Source organism: Cebidichthys violaceus, unplaced genomic scaffold, assembly GCF_023349555.1.
Source record: "Cebidichthys violaceus isolate CVI_PGR_0920_01 unplaced genomic scaffold, fCebVio1.0.p SCAF_40, whole genome shotgun sequence".
Classification (NCBI taxonomy): Eukaryota; Metazoa; Chordata; class Actinopteri; order Perciformes; family Stichaeidae; genus Cebidichthys; species Cebidichthys violaceus.
The window spans coordinates 862253-882253 of record NW_027176595.1 but is presented as its reverse complement, the minus strand read 5'-3'; the positions used below and the strand labels follow the sequence as shown (position 1 = coordinate 882253).

The window sequence follows — 20001 nt, the reverse complement described above, 5'->3', positions numbered from 1 at the left end:
TCAGTGTCATTGATGACGTCTTTGCCATTAAACGAAAGCTTGTTTGGTGACATTGTTTTTACAATATTTTTTATTGCCCCGCCATAACCGAAAGCAGCCCAAATTTAATTTACCAGTCCAACGCTTTTTCTCCCAGCTGAATGAAAAGTACCCAGCCCAACCTGGAAACACTTAGCATGCTGTCGCAGCACATCCTGCTATGTGTGTGGACAAACCTTCACCATCTCGGCACGCTCTGAAAGCTGCAGCCTTTCTCCTAAAATGTCACATGTTCTGTGGTGAAGGCCAACATGCCCGTTGAGCTGGAAGAAGCTCGAACGTGGCATCTGTTGTAGGTTTTTCGGGGTCAGTGTTGGATGTGTTGGATGTGTGGGATATCGGGTTGCCTCTTGTTTCAGTGACTGCTGGGTCGGTTCCCTCCACGTCCCTCTTTAATCCAATGTTGGAATACATTGCTCTCAGACGTAATTATTTTAGCCCGCTCCCAGGCAATAATGTGATTTTCTGTCTCACACTGACTTTAGAAGGCTAATTTCAAGCGTTCCCGCTCTGCTTGATGTGTCTTTGAACGAGTCCGCACTTCAAGAATCTCCATTTCCCCTTAGATGAGAGGAATGGGGTTTCATAAATCACACCGAATTTCTCTTGTTACAAATTTGATCCTTGAGGGTGAACTAGAGGCTGCCACGGTGTGATGTGGGGTTTTACAGAGGATGGATGCGATACATTTAATTAGCCTTTGCATGTGCGCTGCATGTAGCACCTCTTTCTGCAATATAGATGTACAGTATATAACTGCTGACATACTTTGGATTTTTGCAAAAATGTCAAAAAAAATAAACTCATCTTTGTCCAATAGACAAAATTGTTATCTTAACAAATACTGAACTTCTTTCTGCTGTTCTTGTGCAAAATAACAATTAAGTATGACCAAAATATCTGTGCATTAATGAATTTACAACACGTCTTAATTAATAAAACAATAATCTATTTTTATCATCCAAGCTTAGAGATTCACCTCTTGTTGGTTTGTTGTTCCTCAGCAGCATGCTTCAAGATTAGATTCATGAGTGTGCAGAGCGAGACGCACGGCGCTTCCACAGGGTCAGTGTGTGGGCGGAAGAGACTAGGAGAGGAAATAATTCCGCTGTTAATAAAAAAAAAAAAAAATACAAACAAATAGCAGCCATTGCATTTATATTTCACCATTTGAAATAAATAGTTACATGATTTCTTTTCACCGCAATAAGATACACAATAACAGGAAACATCCTTGAGGTTCAGACAATGCATGAAATGCCCTTCCTTTAAAACTAACAGAGCACACACACACACACACACACACACACACACACACACACACACACACACACACACACAAAATCCTTCTCACTATTATTAATAAGTGGTTTGTTTTGACCTTCAGTCTGCCGGCTGGGATCCAGAATAAGAACATTTGGTAAGAGAAACATAGCATCTTACAAAACACAGAGACATGCAATTATTAATTAAGATTATTAATCTCATACCAGCAGTGTGGTGGAGCATTTATAGTTGATGTTCTGGTCCGGTGCGTCTGCCCATCAGCGCTGATTCCCACCTGAAAGACATAAAAGAGTATCCTTGTGTATTTATTTTTAACACATTCATTTTAATATCCTGTTGATTACTTTTCAATTTCCCAATTGTTGGTAATTGACTGAGGACCTCAAGTGGACGGTTGATGAACAGCACGCTCCACCGTGAGCTCCGTCACTACGCACCATGTTAACGGCGTTCACCTGGGGAGACGCTGCCGCTGCTGTCGTCCTTTATGACCTGCAGCCTTCCCACTCAAATGAAAGACGAATCCCTCTCCGGATATGACGGTAATAAGCTTCCCACGCTTGCTCCTTGTAGTTTGACCTTTACACTGTCGCACTAAGTGTGTTGGTGTCTCGTCTAACCAGCTGGCAAATCTTCAGATCGACTGTTTATTACAGCAGGTGAACGTGTTTTCATCGGGGAAATGTATGTTTCCATCTTTACATATTTGTATTGAGGATTAGTGATTAAAGTGAGAGTAAATATTACAATCTAATAATGATAACAGAGCAGATAGAGCAGCACTGCAACATGAAAACAAATAAAGAAAAGTTCTCTGATGCTCATTCAATCTCCAGAGTCACCTGTTCAACACATTTAATCACAAACTGGCTGACAGATCACTTCATAGTTTCAATACCTTCTCATGACAAACTGAATTTGTGTGATTTGTTTTATGTTTGCTTTGTGAACTGTCATCGTTGAATCCTTTTGCCTCTACAAGGAATGAAGATTTCACTTTTCAATGAAAGTGAAATCTGTCACTCGATGTTGTTATTGCATTGTGATAATGTTCATTTTGATATCAAGAAAGAGCGCTCGCTCTAATAAGCAGCTGAAGCAGATTAACTGATCAACCTTTGGTGAAGTTTCCATTAATTGCTGAATGTTTCAACCATTTATTCATGTTTCCAACTTTCAACTTTTTCACGACTTTCAGCTAACTTTCTCAACTTTGCACTGTAAATCTACTCAAGTTGATACTCCAGTATCACAATCATCTCTAATGGCTTCTCCCTCTCAAATCACAATTTCTATGTTTCAGTTTTGTTGGTTGAGTTAAGTGAATTAATTGAGCTTTCCCTCCTGGCTAATGCACGAATACAAGTATAGCTACTTCCCCTGCTTGGGATTTGTCCTAGAATCAGTATTCTTCTCAAAGTAAATGGACAAACACACACACACACACACACACACACACACACACACACACACACATAGACACGCTTCATGTCATCAGGGAGTTGAAAGTTGGGTAGGAAAGGGTCAGAGGGTTTAAATTTAAATGATCTAATTCACAACGCTAAACAGCCTCTGGATAAATTCCGTCCTCGTCTGAGAATCATTTGAAATTCCTTAAAGCTTGGTCTATCTTTTTTCTGAGATGGCTCTCCTTTTTAATTCAAACTGACTTCTTCTCTGCGGTGCATTCTCCAGAGAAGCAGAGGAGGAAAACAACAATGATTTCAGGAGCCAAATGAAACAGTAATCACTGGAGCTGACGGCCACAAGTAGCAATGCTGACGAGCTTCATTACCTCCCATCTTACTCATTAAGAGCTTAAGTTGCATTCAAAGAGAAAACAAACAACTTAACATTTCAGTCAGACATGTTTGTTATTTTTTAAAAAACGTTGGCGTCTGGACTCCAACGTCGTTCCCCACAGATATGAACACATGAGATACTAGGACTTGATGATGAAACACTCTCCCCCCCCCCCGGTGGCAGCCTGGAGGTGGATGCTGAAAGAGCAGGTAGCACGATGATGCTGATGCAGGGCAGCAGCAGCATAGAGGGGGAGATGGGAAACCTTAGACCGTAGCGTGGACTGAGGGCGTGTTTGATATGCAGCTTGAACATCACGGGCATCGCTTTCTTTATGTTGGTTAATAGTTGCGCATATCTGCTGTATAATGACCACTAACTGGAGGTCACATCTGTAATTGCTTGTTATATGTGCAATATTAATGAACAGATCCTTCTTTCTGCACGCGCCATTCTTTCACTGATGCATCTGAGCTGCTGAAAACGAGGATTCTCCACGCTCTGGATTACCGATGCACGCACTAAACGATTTGCAGAAGGTTGCCTAATCTCCAGGAAAGTTATTGCCAGAGGTTGCAGCTCAACAGTGCCTGAGGTGTCATTGTGAAGTCTGGAGAGAAATACAAGCAATATGCTTCTGTCATTATTAGAGTTAATTAAACAGGAGTGCTAAGAGGATTCTAAAAAAACAGGATGATGAGCTCAGAGAGCTGGTGAGCCGCGCTGTGAGGAGACGGACAGTAAACCTCAGTGTTCACATTTTACTTTGTTGGACTATAATTACCACCAACGACTTAGAATGTAGGTGAATATTCAAATCAGAGGGAATAGATGAGTCACTGCGTTTGTGAATTGCTTCGACTAGGCGGTGGGATGTGGCAGGATATGAATTTCAAAGTAATAGCTGTTGTCATAATAGAGTCAGGAGGGTATTTATGGCCCTTGATCATAATAAGAGTATCAAATGAAAATGACTTTTATACACTCTGTGAAATCACCCACAGACAGGAAGACGTTTTGAGGCCTGCAGGAAGGATGTGTTATTTATACAGTACAGTCAGTCCCTGGTCTTTTTTTGTAACAAGATGATTTGATTTTGTCTGACCATCAGCATTAAAATTACAGCTCCAGTCCTCTGATTGCTCCCATTTGCCATATTTTCCCTCCAAAAAGCAAACCCATCTCAGTCTTGTTTTTATTTTTGGGGGGAAATAGACAGCATCATTTAAAACTATAAACACTATAAAGAAAAACCAGATGCAGATATGCAATGAGTATTGCTGGGTAATATGCAACGTGTCCTCATGCAACTGTTCTTACACATCTTACAAAAAAAGTTGCTCTTCATTTGTTGTGCGTTCAGCAACATGTGTCAATTTCCGCTTGTTACATGCATACACTCTTTCCAAGATGAACGTCTGTCTTCACAGGAAACAACTTAGTTAGGTTTAGGCAACAAAACTACTTGGTTAGGTTTAAGAAAATATTGTGTTTTGGGTTAAAATAACTACGGAAGATATGTGACAAATAAATCAACAGTGACTTCTCCTTTTCACAAGCGACACAAACAACGGTCTCCTGAAGATCGACCTCTGTTTGACCCATCCAGCTCCACTCCCGACCTCCCCGTGTGGACTTTCGCTGCTTTTTTACTTTCTGGCTCATGATTACATGATTTATATCCAAATTGATTTTGTGGGATATATCTAAGAATTCCAGCGCATTGATTTTCAGGTACAGATACAAACGCTGTATGAGAAGCGCCTGTAATATGAATGTTGATATTGTCCAATGTCATCTCTGTATTATGTGACGATAGATTTGATGGTGTGTGTTTGTGCGCTGGGGCCCGTTGTACCTCTCTTACACCACTGGTGGTGTTCTCAGAGAGAGACCACTGTGTTGCACTGAGGCGGTTCAATTATTTATCCCAAATAACGTGGAGACGGTTACTGAGAGCAGCTTGTTTGATGGAAACATTATTCTTTGTGCCTGAGGCTGATTAGGAATAAGAGCTTATCTGAACTCTACTTCCCCCTCTCAGGATGTCCCCTGCTGGACTCCAGTACCTTTTGTAGGCTGCCAGATCCAGAAGCTTTGAATCCCACCCCCTACAGATGCTGCTTCAGGAGTCTCAGTGTGGGAGCAGCTGCATCTCCCTGGAACAGCTGATGTGAGGCAGTAAAGAGACAGCGAATATATACAGTGTCAAAACAGTCTCATAAATAGGATTTGTATCTGTGCCTCTATAACTTCTATATCATCGTTTGTAAATGAACACAAACAGTTTGCTTGAGATAATGTTTCTCAAACATCCCCATTTGCATGTTTAAACAACGTTCACAATCCTAAAATTCACTTGTAAATCATCGAATTAGCATTTTAAAATGAAATTGTCGCCTATTTGTGAATCTGAACCAACTCGTTTGGATCATTCTACAAGATCATGTTCCTGGATGAAATGTCAGCTGTTAGTGTAATGCTGTCAATCTGTAGTCTATTCGCTGTGGAGGACAGAACTGATCAATACAAAGGGATGATTCCTTATAAAACTAAACAACTACAAAGTAACAATATCACTCACCTCTATAACAGAGAATTAGGAAGGCATAATCAGGCCAGGAATTTAATGTAAATTAAATAAATATTTACTTTGTGAAAAATATATGGATATATGCAATATTTATGGACACCTAGTGTCACCTGTAAGGTGAAGATCAGATCAGTCAGGGGCAGAGCCACCTGGGCAAGCAGCTGGTTGAAGCTGTACATTAATGTAAATTCATTTGACTTTGACTTTGGCTAACCCTAATTTAAATTCTTCTAAAGTCTTAATGTCCATCATACATGTATGTAGACTCTGTGGACAACAGTCTAAAGTGCTGCTTTTGGTTTAAAATCACTTATTTAAACGTCAGTATGGCTGGAAATGAAGAAAGTTTTCCTTAAACCTTTTTATTGTACAAAATGATTATACAAATTATTATATGAAGCCATTAAAGGGAACGTCTGATGCAGGCTATAGCAGAGTTATTCTGCTGCATATTCGTTTTGTTTACTACTAATTTTAAAAGTGCAGGTTACTTAAATAGGCCTACAGTACTTGAGGAAACGTACATTTTACCCCTGGCCTTATTGACTGACTCTACTAGACAGTTATGTGAAATGTATGCAAATTAGCTCTGCTGCAATCAGTGTCTTAATGAAACCACAGTACGTCATTAATATAAATATGTTCAAATTAAAAGCTTCCTACTTGTATTTATTATTTAGTCTGCTGTAAAATGACTTTTGTAAAGGCCATCAGTTGGGAAATGTAACAGACGTGTGCGGGCCTTTCACAATAAAACGACTGAACTTCCAACTTGTCACACAAAGGAAAGAGTCACGCGGACTTCCTGTTTGTGAGGAAGAGGCGGAGTCAACAGTCTGTGTGATAACGGACCAACTGACGGACCCAAAATGACTGTTTGACTTCTTTTTTTCGGGTTCATAATGCGGAGAACTAGTCCGCTACAGTCGGTCAGCTGACGACATGGACGATACAAGTTAGCAGCGAGCATAAACGCAGATATAACGCACCACACATTCAGCGGGCAGGACTCTGAACAAAGTAAGTGAGGTTCGTCTGGTTGTTGTGTTCCGCTGCTCAGGCCGCTTGTCTCTAAATAGCACAATATGCGCAGTTAATATGCGGTGTTTCTAGTTTTTTTGCGCTCGGCCTGATTGTATCTCTTCTCGTCGCCTACTTGATATTATGTAACGATGCTAAACCCCCCCGGATGGCTCGTAATGGTTCTTCTTCTACGGTTTCACCCCAGCAGCATCAAATGAGAGTCAAGTGAACGTCTTCCTGTCTCTGCACTCTCAGCTGATGCTGTTTACAAGTGAACGCACCGTGTCATGCTTCTGTGTTTTAACGATGTCCTCGCTGCGTCATGACCCGGTGTGTTGTGGTTCTCTCCCAGAGGCTCCCTGTGAAACCCTTTCCCCACCATGGTGCAGGAGTACCAGTCCCCGGTCCGGGTCTACAAGCACCCGTTTGAGTTGATAATGGCGGTGAGTAGCTGTGACATTGTTTACTATGAGGATATTAAAATGATGCGGGGTCTTTCATAACTAAACTGGAGTTTACGGTGCATCTGTGAGGCTGTGGCCAGCACTTTAAATGTGAAACGGAGAGATATTGAAGGATGAATGTGGTCCAGGCCTGGTCTGTGTCAGTTCACAGGAAGCCAGACACTTTCAGAAGAAGAGTGTCTGCCTCTCAGGGTCACCTGTCTCTCCCTTTATGATAGAAACGTACCCGCGTTAATGCTTGGTGTTCAGTGAATTCACAGAATACACTGTTTCCTCCTGGTGGTAAATGCATTAATATGCAGCTCAGTGAATACTGTGAGAAGCTGCTTATTAAACTGTAGCATATATTTCCCTCCGGTCAGTCGTCTGATCTGTCATTTGGTTTTAGTCTACTGAGATTTATTTAGTGTTTTTATGCTTTTTCATGCTGAATGATTTATTTCCAAGAAACTTGTGAGCACATCTTTGGTGCTTCTTGGTGGAGAAACTCGGTTTTATTGATTATCTGGGCTTAGTTATTCAGCAGAATTTTTTTTTTCTAGCTTTTTTTTTTTTTTAATGTAGCTTTCAACATGTTTATGTCAGCAGCATTCAACAGTCATACCAGGGAAATGCACTGAAACAGAGGTGGATGATAAGCTATGGAGGGAGATGTCTCCTTATGATGCTGATATAGTCTCTTCACCTCAAGGCTCTCTGAAGCAAAAGTAGGACAAAGGGAAAAATTTCCAAGATCCTGTCTTCACCCACTTTGACAGTCGTCTCTCTGCAGCCGAAGATGTGAGCGATGTCTTTAGACGGCAGCGCGGCTTTGACGCTCTGCAGACTGTATTTCCTTCGCCGGGCAGTCCAAGTCGACGCCTACACCGACTTCATTTCCAATGAAACATCCCGGCTCTGAAATTCATCTCGCGTCACTGCACGTTATTGAAAGGGATCTCATAATAGGCCCTTTTGTGAGCAGTAAATAACAGCTCCTGTGAAAAGATCCAGGCCTCGACAGCCTGAAGGACAGACTCCAGTGTATAGTCTGCCCCCAGTTATCTCTGGACGTTGTCATGAGTCCCCTGGCTGGTATCACAATCTGTGTCCTGGATAGCACTGAATGTTTAACCAGTTACATCACCGGTGTCCCTTTTTTAATGACACAGCTGCTTCATTTTCCTGTGGTTTGTATGCAGAAGATGTGCTAAGCTGTGCGTGATTGACGCCTGAAGAAGTGCATTTAATCGACATCCCCTGAGGAAACAAAGCATTGCTGCACAGCTCACATGTGAAATATGATGGTGGAAAATGTTGTTTTCCTGACATTACAGACAAAATGTTCCGGGGAACATTGACAGTTCTACTCTGCTCATCCTTTTTTTTTTATTTTGTGCTCCAATTAATGCGTAAAGCTCTGAGAAGAATAGGAAGGACGACCGTTTCAATTAGTCGGCAATCAGTGAAACATAACGACGCTCAACACCGTTGAGTCAGTGCTGCTTACTTACCAAAGGCAACCTCTGCTGTTCATAGGCTGAGTGGATAATGTCATCTTATTGATTAGATATATAATATGCTGGGAAATATCAATACAAGCCGTGTGTGTGTGTGTGTGTGTGTGTGTGTGTGTTGCTGAATCACCAGCGCTTAAAGAGACAGTTCACCCCCAAATCAAAAAGACATATTTTTCCCCTTACCTGTAGTGCTATTGGTCAAAGTAGATTGTCATCCTCCATATGATATCCATATATATATATATATATATATATATATATATATATATATATATATATATATATATATATCATTCCCCCTGTGTAGCAAAATGGGACTTTGTTGTGCGACCCTGTTGTACAACAACAAATCTCAAACCGTGTTACATAATAACCTTGTTATGAGCGGTTTCAAGCGGTTTCAAACCGGGTCATGATTCCTGGAAAGAGACATTGCTGTTGAGTTTTACTGAGAGAAGGCCGACATCTGTACAGCATCTAACTACAGAACTAAACAACTCACACCAACACGGTCGAGAGTGATAAACAGCACCACAGTTCAGTGGAAGAATATGTGTGTTTTTATTTGTAACCTTTTTTTTAATACTATAGTAGGTTGAACTCTGCACACATGTAGCAGCTCAGGTTGTCAGTTCATCTCAAGAGTGGAAGACGAGGTTTTCTACTCATTTTAATATTACTCTAAACATTGAACAGCTGTCTTTACTGTGATGGTGGAGCTCCTTCCCTGCCGTCTGTATCTTGTCAGTGTGTTATCAGTAAAAACCACACAGCTACTAGTTCCATGGACTAAGGACTGTGGGGGTTTTTTTTGCACCCAGTGACTCAATCCATATTTACAGGTGAGCTGCGGTCACAGCTGCTTGGACAGATGGTCATGCAGCGGGCTGTGGGCAGTAAAAAAAGCAACTCGCTGCTTGTAAAAAGCTGCCACAGCAGCAGCAGCTTGTGTTGATATAATCTGTTAAAACCACTAACTGGTAAATGCGTCTCCTAACCAGACACAGAAAGGATGTGCTGTAAATCACACGCTGTCGTCTCAAGTCCAGCAGCAGAACGCTTTACTCTTCTGGCAAATACAAGTGACCCTATAATGGGTCCATTCAAAGAGACTCTCCTGTCCAATCAGAGAGCTGCCTTTTTTTAAAGTGGGCAGGACAAAAACAAAAAACCCCTCTCTGGGAACAGAATGTACAGAACCAGGAGGACCAGCGCTCCTCAAAAAAGAACACAAGTGCAGTTGAAACGGTTTACAGTGATCCCGTTTACAGCGATGGATCTGAAAGCTCGGGACGGAATGGTTCCGACACAAACGCTGCTTGAATAATGGGCTCATAGTGCTCAAGTAGTCCGCTTACAGTGTTCATGTGGGGTCTTTCCATACATGACAGCATATGGAGGAATAATAATGACTACAGTTATTCTCATTGTAACCTGTTAATTTTGAAACGGTCAATAAAATTCAGTAAATAGCGAAAGTGACGAAAACGAAAGAAAGAAATTTGGTTATAATAATCATTTTGATCAATTTGACCTGAAATAGATGTGATCAACCTGAGGAAACACCTTAAAGGAGAATCCACACATACACTATTGTAAAGAAAGCCCAAAAAAACAACAACACGTCAATGTGAACTTCCTGAAAGTCTTTCATCGAAACCAAATGCCTAAATGTTCATAACATCAACTTCTTCAGTGCGTTTCTTTCACACGGGCTTTATTTCCTCCACTCTCAGGCCTACGTGAGGAGGTTCCCAAAGTCGCCGCTGATCCCGGTGTTCGTCGACAGCGAGATCATCAGCGAGAGCCCGAGCAAGGACGGATCCACGCTGGTAACCGAGCGGCGGTGTGTGATCGACATCGAGGCTCCTCGGCTCCTGAAGCGGGTACCTCTCCTCACGAAGCGATCCCATCATTTAGTCACATCATTTGTTTCGAAGAACAACAAAAGGAACGTTTGTCCTGTTTTTTTTTTTTATAAGCCATCACACCTCTGACTTTGTTTCTGCCTGCAGATTGCTGGTGTCGACTACCTGTACTTTCTGCAAAAGAACACGCTGAATCGCAGAGACAGGACGCTCCGAATCGAGGTCCACAACGAGACCTTCTCCAACCGGGTCGTCATCCGAGAGTGCTGCAACTACACGGTGAGCTGCACAGTTTCATTTCTTTCTTTTCATTTCCTTTGTTGAAGTGTCAGTCCAGATCCCCTCTGTTAAATGCGCATGTGTTTTTTTTTTTGTTTTTTTCTTCATATTCAGCGCTCCTATCGTTGATCTTAATGATCCTCTCATAGTGTGCCAAATGCACTGAACGCTTGTGTCAACAGGTGGAGTCTTTAAAGTCAATGTAGCGTGACTCACTCAAATAATACCTACCCTGCCGAAACATTTGTTGAATTTCCAGCACATAACCCTCACCAGCAATATCGTTTCGGCTGCATGTGATCACTTCATCTGTGATGCGCGTTTGTCATTTAGTATTTTATCGCTGCTTTCGTAGTTCGCTGTGACACAGGAGTGAGAAGTCAAGTACTATGATGTATTTAGTTGAGGTTTTTTGGTGGCCCCGTCACAGATGTGTGTGTCCTCTCCCAACAGGTCCACCCAGAGAACGAGGACTGGACGTGCTTCGAACAGACGGCCAGTCTGGACATTAAGTCCTTTTTCGGCTTTGAGAGCACGGCAGAGAAGCTCGCTATGAAACAGTACGCCAGCAGCATTAAAAAGGTTTGCGTCTTCCAATCTTTTCGGTAAAAAGGTAAAAAATGTCATGTGCCCACGGTATCGGAGTTCTGCGATCTGTTGAGCAGGTCTGTTCTTGCTTCACATGTATCGGTGATGAACCTGAAGTCTCCTTCCTGTGTCGTAGGGTAAAGAAATGATTGAGTACTACCTCAAAGAGCTGGAGGAGGAAGGAGTGACTCACATACCTCGTTGGACTCCCCCTGTTGTCTCCGGCGCTGCCAGGCTTCAGCTGCTGCCCCGCTCCACCGCCAGAGCCATCCCAGTCAGCGGTGCTAAGACCGGCCCGGACAGCAAAGACCCGGCCTGTCCCTCAGAGCTGGCGGCCGGCTCTCCAGACGGTCAGTGTTTCCTCACTGGTACAGAGCAGCAGCCGACACGCAACACAGACGTGATCAAGTTAAAATACGTATACTTCATGCTCTTCCTTCCTCATCGACTTGATCGAGATCTTTACAGAGGGTAGAAACTCCATTGATTTAAAGGTACTACATGTAGTATTTGATGTGTACCGAGCTTTTAATCTCACAGCACTAACCCTCCTTGACTCTATTTCTAAGAACAATGTTGAAAAAGCAGGATACAAGGCAAAGCTTGCAGAACCAACTTAACCTATTATTTTTTTGAGAATAGGTTGTTTGCCAGTGACTCCCAAAAAGACACGTATAATAACTTTTGGAGAGTACCAGCAACAAAGTCGCAGCTTTAAACACGCGGATAAAATTGTGAATTTGAACTGAAACTGGAGCTACTTTGTCAGGTTTAAGGAATCATGTTTTAGTGTGTTTGTTACTTGTATAACTTTGGTTGCGTATTTAAGTATGTTACATTACTTTAATGGCTATTGTACAGCTCCTGGTGTCTCAGATTCACGCAATATGTCCTAACTTTACACTTGACATGGTTGGTTTTTTTTGGCCCGCAGACAAGCTGGATGCTGACTACATCAGACGTTACCTTGGTGATTTAACACCTCTGCAGGAGAGCTGTCTCATTCGACTGCGCCAGTGGCTCCAGGAAACCCACAAGGGAAAGGTCACTTAAACACAAACCTATATTGTCTGATTTTGATATTGTGCAGTTATGTAAAATACACATTTATTCCTGGACACTGACACAAGCAAGCCAGACTTCTGCTCCGCTCTCGCATGTGCTGTAGGTTACGAGTAGAAAATAACAAGCCTCCATTGGCTGAAAGGTCACGACGTGTCTTTGCGGTTATTAGTAACTTTGACTTGGAGCTTTACGTCAGAGTTGTGACCCCTGCTTGTTCTTGTTGCAGATTCCAAAGGATCAGCATGTGCTCCGCTTCCTGAGGGCCAGAGACTTCAACCTGGACAAGGCCAGAGAGTTCTTGTGCCAGTCGCTGACCTGGAGGAAGCAGCATCAGGTAGATTTCCTGTTAGACACATGGGAGCGCCCTCAACTGCTTCAGGACTATTACACTGGAGGCTGGCACCACCACGACAGAGGTACTGTGAGAACACCGCCGGCTCGCTGCCAATTCCATCTTCACCTCGTCTCATTTCCGTTGTGTTTGTCTCTCTGTGGTTTGTCTAGACGACTGAAAGTGAACCTTAAGATATTTAGCCTTCTACGTTTAAAACGTCCTCATGGGTTGAAATGGCCTGTTAATTATTGACTGTAAAAAGTCTGAGCACCATCTGCTGTAGCTCCCATCTTTGAAAATGAGTCATTGCTTCTTTTTTTTTTTACCGCTCAGCTGATCCACCAGGGTTTAGGCAGAACCCAGGAAGTGCCCTTGTGACTCATTCTGCCTATTGATTGATTGTGTGTGTGTGTGTGTGTGTGTGTGTGCGTGTGTGCGTGTGCGTGCGTGTGCTTTAGACGGCCGTCCTCTGTACATCCTGCGTCTGGGGCTGATGGACACTAAGGGCTTGGTGCGAGCCTCAGGAGAGGAGGGGCTGCTGAGACAGGTGACATGAACACACGCACCAGATTCAAGCCTTAGCGTGAACATTTGAATTTAAAGTATCGGTAATGCTATAAATCTAATGTGACCCAGGTCCTGTCCATCAATGAGGAGGGACTGAGGCGATGTGAAGAAAACACCCGAGTCTTCGGTCGACCCATTAGGTGCCTAAATATGAATCTGTCTTCTGTCAGTGTCTCATTGGCTCACAGCTCATCAGGTTTACACGTGCTTGTGTGTATGTGTATGTATATGTGTATATATATATATATATATATTTATAGTCGTATAACGTCTCTGTCAATGTGCTGGTCAGCTGCTGGACTTGCCTGGTGGACCTGGAGGGTCTTAACATGCGTCACCTGTGGAGACCGGGTGTTAAGGCTCTGCTGAGAATCATCGAGGTGGTGGAGGCCAACTACCCCGAGACTCTGGGTCGCCTGCTCATCCTGAGGGCGCCCAGAGTCTTTCCAGTGCTCTGGACCCTGGTGAGAACAAATCATGACGATGATGGCGATAATGTAGATCCTCATGGGGATTTGATCATTGCTACTGTACAGCAATATGTCATAGATGCAGAACTATATAACTATCGACTAATAGAAAATTGAATCAGAAATGCTAATATAGTCAGTTATTATGATGATCAAAGCAATATAAAGTTCCCATACAGATCCATAAACCAGCCAACCTGTTCATTTCTTAAACATGAATGATTCCAATACTCTTGGATCTACGTTTGCGGTTCGTAACGTGAAGCTGCTGTTCCTCTCGTGACTCTTGGGGTCTTGTTTCCAGGTCAGCCCCCTGATCGACGAGAACACCCGCAAGAAGTTCCTCGTTTACGCTGGAAACGACTACCAGGGTCCAGGAGGATTAGTGGACTACATCGACAAAGAAATCATCCCCGACTTCTTGGGAGGCGACTGCATGGTGAGTTTTAGTCCAGGTCTTTAGTGTGCAGTGTTCATTTGGCTTCTCTTTCAACTCTATATACAAACAAGACAATTACACATTAACACACGTGTTGTTTTTAATCCTTCTGCCCTCTCCAGTGTGACATCCCTGAAGGAGGTTTGGTTCCCAAATCTCTGTACAGAACAGCAGAGGAGCTGGAGAGTGAGGAAAACCGCCTGTTGACCGACTCCATCTATAAGAGTGCCAGCATTTTCAAGGGAGCCCCGTATGAGGTACAGACTCAAACCCACATGTAGCAAAGAGCGAGGCTACCTTAATGGTGCATAGAGATGAGTGCATGGATCATATTCTGTGGATGAGGATGCCACCTGCTGGTAGAAATATATATATTGCAGCAAGCGAGAACTATTTGATTAATGGTTAATATTTTTCTGTTTCCAATCTCCTGACATCCTCCTGCAGATGCTGATCGAGATCAACGAGGCGTCCTCCGTCATCACCTGGGACTTCGATGTGTCTAAAGGAGATGTGATCTTCAACATCTACCATTCCAAGAGGGCCCCCCAGCCCCCGAAGAAAGACACTCTCGGAGCCCACGGCATCGCGTCCCCAGGGGCCGCTAACGCCCAGATGATCGACCGGAACTGGGTGCTGGGCCAGGACTACAGCATGGTGGAGAAAGCCCTCACCTGCAGGGAGGGAGAGAGCGTTCAGGTCAGAGAGATTGCTCTCGCTCTTTTCTTCTGCGGTTGTCAACTAAACTTTATTGGTCCTCGTTTGCTGTTGTTGCATCAAAGGAAATGAAAGTCTCCACCAGCGCAGACTGATCCTGCAGCTCGTCCTCTGTTCAAACAGGGCTCCCACGTAACGCGCTGGCCCGGCTTCTACATCCTCCAGTGGCGCTTCCACAGCTCCCCGGCCTGCTCCGCCTCCAGCCTGCCTCGAGTGGATGATGTGCTGGCCTCGCTGCAGGTCTCCTCCCACAAGTGTAAGATCATGTACTACACCGAGGTGCTGGCCTCCCATGACTTCAGGTCAGTTTATTTATTCCACTCGCCTTGTGTTTTACAGACCTGTTATACTGTGCATATGTTACCTGTTTGTTTTGACAGTTGGGTAGAATCATGCCTGAACATTTCTTTCCTTTCTGTCTCTTTTTCTGTTCTTTCCAGGGGATCCATGACCAGTCTGGGGTCCAGTCATAGTGGCTTCTCCCAGCTCAGCGCCGCCACTACTTCCTCTAGCCAATCACACGCCAGCTCCACCGTCTCGAGGTAGCATCTGCCCGCCAGCTGTTTTGAAACAGCAGTGACCCGACGTCTTATTTCGACTGTGCCTTACGCCTCCAATGAGAGGGAGCCTTATACTGATACTCTGTTAATGAGACGTTAACCTGACACATGGAGGTGAGGAGAGTTTTATGGAAATGTTTATAAATTAACAAATCTTTGTATTATTAACTTTAATTGAAGTTTTCTGTCCATGTGATGACTGACTTGTTGTTTTTTTCATAATAGCACAACATAACAAATTCAAATCTGTTTTTGTAATTACAGTAAATGTGTGTCCGTAACATTTTGCTGTGCATGTGTTGGATCGATACATGTAAAAATCAGATGTGTCACAAGCAGCAGTTCTTACATGAGATGAAGCTGAAACTCAAAGTGTCTGTGCAACGCAGGCAGCTGCTTCTATCATCCACAAGATGTCAGTGTACTCTGTGACTTCACTGCTCTCAGATCTGCAGTTACACTCGCACACGTTGTCTGCTCTTTTAAGAGATCCCCCCCCCCCAAAAAAAATGGTTTAAATAAAGAATTTATCACATGCATTAATATTGATGTAACCTCCAGAGTGTGTTTGTGTCTTTATACTGGATTTTAGAAAACAATGACTGCAGTAGCAGCGCTGCAGCACGCTAGTAATTTTGAGTAATTCTAAAGATGGGTTATTAATCATTTTTACAGCAATAGGTGAGACGTTAAGAGCGAGCAAATGGTAAGAAATCTCTTAAAATATGCAGCGTACTCTCTAGATCTCATGTTGGTTTTTGTTTTTTTGGACTTGTTAGTCATAGCTGCTGAGTTTTCTGAGGCTGCTAATTTGAATGCAATATAGTGCAGCCCCTTGTGATCTGGCACAGGGCCAGGCAGACAACTGATTTACATAAAACTTTAATTTCCATAAACTTATCAGATGCTTCCAGCTAAAGCTTAATTGAATTTCCCAGTGTTGTTTTTTTCTTCTTCTTCTTCTTCTTCTTGGTTTCCAAACTTGTCGTGTTGCTGCTTATCCCGACGCTATTCACAAAGTCAGGTGGATTTAGTTTTCTGAGGGATTGATTGAACCGGAGCCTGACTTCCTGCTGGTGATGTCAGGGTTGTTAGAAAGAGGAAGTGTAGTGACTTTGCCAGAAGCTTATTTACTGAATTACCCAGCTTGCTCTAATGACTTCCCAAGACACACATTGTCCAGATAAATAGCAGCGCCTCTTTCTCCTGATACACTTCGTCTGCTATTAAAACCTCCTCTTCCCGAGCAGTGATGTGATTTAAGGCGGAATTATTTTACTGCCGTTCGCAGGGTTTGAAAAACAAGGTGTATTATACGGGGTAACAACAACATTTTGGTAAGTCAATCAACTACTTCTAAATAATGCATCACCTCATAATGCATCCACATCTGTGGTTGGCCTGACACCACTTTGTGAAGCGGGGACGGGGAGCTGACCTACGGCCCGCCAAGTGGAATGATTTACGGGGTCACATGATGTTTTATTGATCACAGAGTTGGTCTGAAATAAAAGGCGCTCAACAGAAGCTGTGTTGATCTTATCAGAACTTAACTGAGGCTGGCTGGGAGGCCTGTGGTGTGGCACCAGCACACATAAAGTTATGTCGCATGTTGGGCAGCCTTTATGGCGTCATGTTTTCTGAATTTGAAGGCGGTCCTAGAGGGCACCTCATCGGGTTTTATCTACGATAGAGGCATCCAAGAGGGCTCTTCAGTTGCGGTTTGTTTTGAACACGGGGGCATCAGGGGAGGCAGTAGCTCCACATGCCCCCCCCCCCCCCCCCGCTGAGTTAAAATCTGCTTTGTGGGGAACTCGTGGTTTTGAGAGTCTACAGCCTAGCAGCTCTGTAGGGTCTCGCTCATTCCCCAGAAGAACATCTGATCACGTTATTACAAATGGTGGAGGGGGGGGATCATGAATGTGTGTATCAAAAAGTCATGGGATCACCAAAGTCATTCGTAAACTCTGAGGACCATGTGTGACATATCCACATATCCCTTCACTGGGAGTCTGTTTTTCACCCTCTTCCTCAAACCAGATGGATAAATGTTTGTACTAAACTGGTAAAGTTCATCTTGTGAGTCGTATTTAATACTAACCGTACATGGCTGTGCATCAATCCTGGAATAAGAGGTCATCTTTGTAGTTTTTGTGACAAATGCATTTTCTGTTCAGACACTGGACCTCTTGTTATGGGATGATTTTTACCTCACGTTTCTATTATAAGCAAAATAGAAAACTGGTATGGTGCACAGGTCAGTTTAATGGGTTTAAAGTATTACTATCCTTTAATTGTACTGAGCATCACAAGCACAACAAGATCATTTTGAATTTGTCTCAGAAGAAACGGGCCTAAAGATTCACTCCCACCTACATAGTCTGTCAGAATCTGCTCTTTTCCCTTAGTCTGCCTCATCAGCTGCTGGTTGAGGGTTGAGCAGCAGTCAATTTAAAATGTGGAGTAAAACTGCAACCAGGAACACTAGATCTCTTAATTCTTTGATGAGCACAGCAAGCAAAGGAGGAGGAATGCACTGATAATGTGCTGCTAAAACAGTCTCCGACTTGTTACAGATATAAACATCCCAGCCTTCACTGGGAATATCTACATGGTAATGAATAAGCTCTCAGAAGCACCAGAGGCAGGCGTGGGGATAGTCAACATGGGGCTGATTTTTTTGGGGGTTGTTTTTATTCTAGTTTTTCTCAAAATAATTACTCGTGAACCACTTTCCCCATGTCAAAATACCAACGCTCTTAATTAAAAATAAAACTATATCAACCCACCTAACTTCTCAGCCTATCAAATCAGCCGTTAATATGGCTTTTTTTTTTCCTATTGTATTTTATTACAGATCCTGTCACGCTCACTGTAGCGCTCTTCATTCAAACCTAAGCCTGTGTTTCATTTGCTTCCTTCTCACAAGCCTGACCTCCCCGCTAATTGAAACGGAGAGCGCTGGATTATTTTTAGGAGGCTAGACGCACTGGAAGAGAAACTTCGTCCGGGATTGTTTTTGCGTGAATGTGGAGCTCCAATCGAGGCCTTTTGTATTACCGTGACGTGTGCAACCTGAAAAACAGTGCATGTTTAATGCCTCCTCCATCTGAGTTGTGGGCCTGTCTATTTAACTAATCTCATATGGACTGGGTTGAAATTCATTTTCTGACTTGATGTAGGCTACTAGTGCGCTGGGCCTGATTAATATGTCCACAAACAAATAGATACAGTCACATCTATTTATCTCTGATGCTTCACGGCTCTCATATCTTCTAACATTGATTTTCTCCGCTACAAGAGAGACCATCAATCTATCTAGCTTCAATTTAGGCCAATTTCTGAGCATTGCCCTCATTTGCAAAGAACTGTCAAGGCTCTACTTAAGTCATCTGTTGTTTTTTTATTGGTTTTTCCAACATCAGACCGACTTCACTGTATTTCTCTGGTGTTTTCTTGGCTCCCTGACTTCCAGGGTTGACGTTTCCATTCCTCTCACTCTAAATGGGCATTGAACTGTGCAGGTCAGTGTGGGCCTGCCCTCCTTAAGTGTTACAGTAGGGAACACACATTTATCTATGGCGTGTTTGGACAGAATACCAGACTTGGAGTGTATCTATGGTAATCTCACAATATCGATCGCTTGAAGAGGGCTTCTCAAATATCTAATGCATGTAAATCGATACAGTTATGAAACCCAGCTAGACACAAAAATAACATGTTTGAAAAAGGTTACTCTAAGGAATTACATTCTTCAGTGTTCACCTGATGAAAAGTGGCCTAATTATTACAAAATTAAATCTGTTTAAATTAACAAATAAGACTGTTAAAGATAAATTAACGTGTGCATTTTTTTCTTTTTCTTTTTTTTTGCGATACGAATGTCACTTCTGGTTCACGTTATCGTTCACGTGTCTGAAAAGTGTCACGTTAACGCTACATGTTTCCAAGAAATACGAAGAACGGATTATTTTTAATGTTTCAACCGGAAAGAGGTCTTTTGGAAATCGGGACCTTTCTTCAAAAGAGTGGTACGTGTTGTGAAAAGTAAACCCGCGGAAGGATTATCTCTGTGTGGCTAACAGACTAACAATTGATTTATCAATTAACGTTAATTAAAATAAATCTATTAAACTATGATATTAGGGTACGTTATAGACACACATTTGGGCAACTAGCAAAAGTGTAGCGTGCAGCTGATTTAAAAAAAAAATGTTTTGTTTTGTTTTGAAAGTGAAAATAAAACTGAACGTGTGCAAACTGAAGCACGCATCAGTGTGTTGTATCAGGCTGCTTAAATAGTGCGTTGCTTGTGAAATGTGTGTTTCTGTTCCACTATTGGTGACCTCCAGTAGTTTAACATTAGCGATTGTTTGGTAACCCTTTCCACTCAACTCCAATCTTGC

General features: G+C 42.8%; 1 protein-coding gene across 1 annotated transcript; it reads left to right on the top strand.

Moving 5' to 3' along the window:
* The first annotated feature begins 6549 nt into the window (after positions 1 to 6549).
* Positions 6550 to 16138, top strand: LOC137885656 (SEC14-like protein 1). The gene is made up of 16 exons (XM_068727988.1): positions 6550 to 6742; positions 7098 to 7188; positions 10445 to 10594; positions 10724 to 10855; positions 11309 to 11437; positions 11580 to 11793; positions 12378 to 12487; positions 12735 to 12924; positions 13301 to 13389; positions 13479 to 13549; positions 13702 to 13873; positions 14184 to 14318; positions 14441 to 14575; positions 14766 to 15017; positions 15159 to 15337; positions 15476 to 16138. The coding sequence occupies exons 2-16, from the start codon at positions 7126 to 7128 to the stop codon at positions 15579 to 15581; spliced, it is 2127 nt and encodes a 708-aa protein (XP_068584089.1). The 5' UTR covers positions 6550 to 6742; positions 7098 to 7125; the 3' UTR covers positions 15582 to 16138.
* The last annotated feature ends 3863 nt before the right edge of the window (positions 16139 to 20001 follow it).

Excerpts from the sequence above, each read along its gene's own strand:
- LOC137885656 (XM_068727988.1), top strand. The coding sequence starts at position 7,126 with ATGGTGCAGGAGTACCAGTCCCCGGTCCGGGTCTACAAGCACCCGTTT. Across the intron at positions 7,189-10,444 it reads CGTTTGAGTTGATAATGGCG|GCCTACGTGAGGAGGTTCCC; the intron begins GTGAGTAGCTGT and ends CTCCACTCTCAG. Across the intron at positions 10,595-10,723 it reads CTCCTCGGCTCCTGAAGCGG|ATTGCTGGTGTCGACTACCT; the intron begins GTACCTCTCCTC and ends TTCTGCCTGCAG.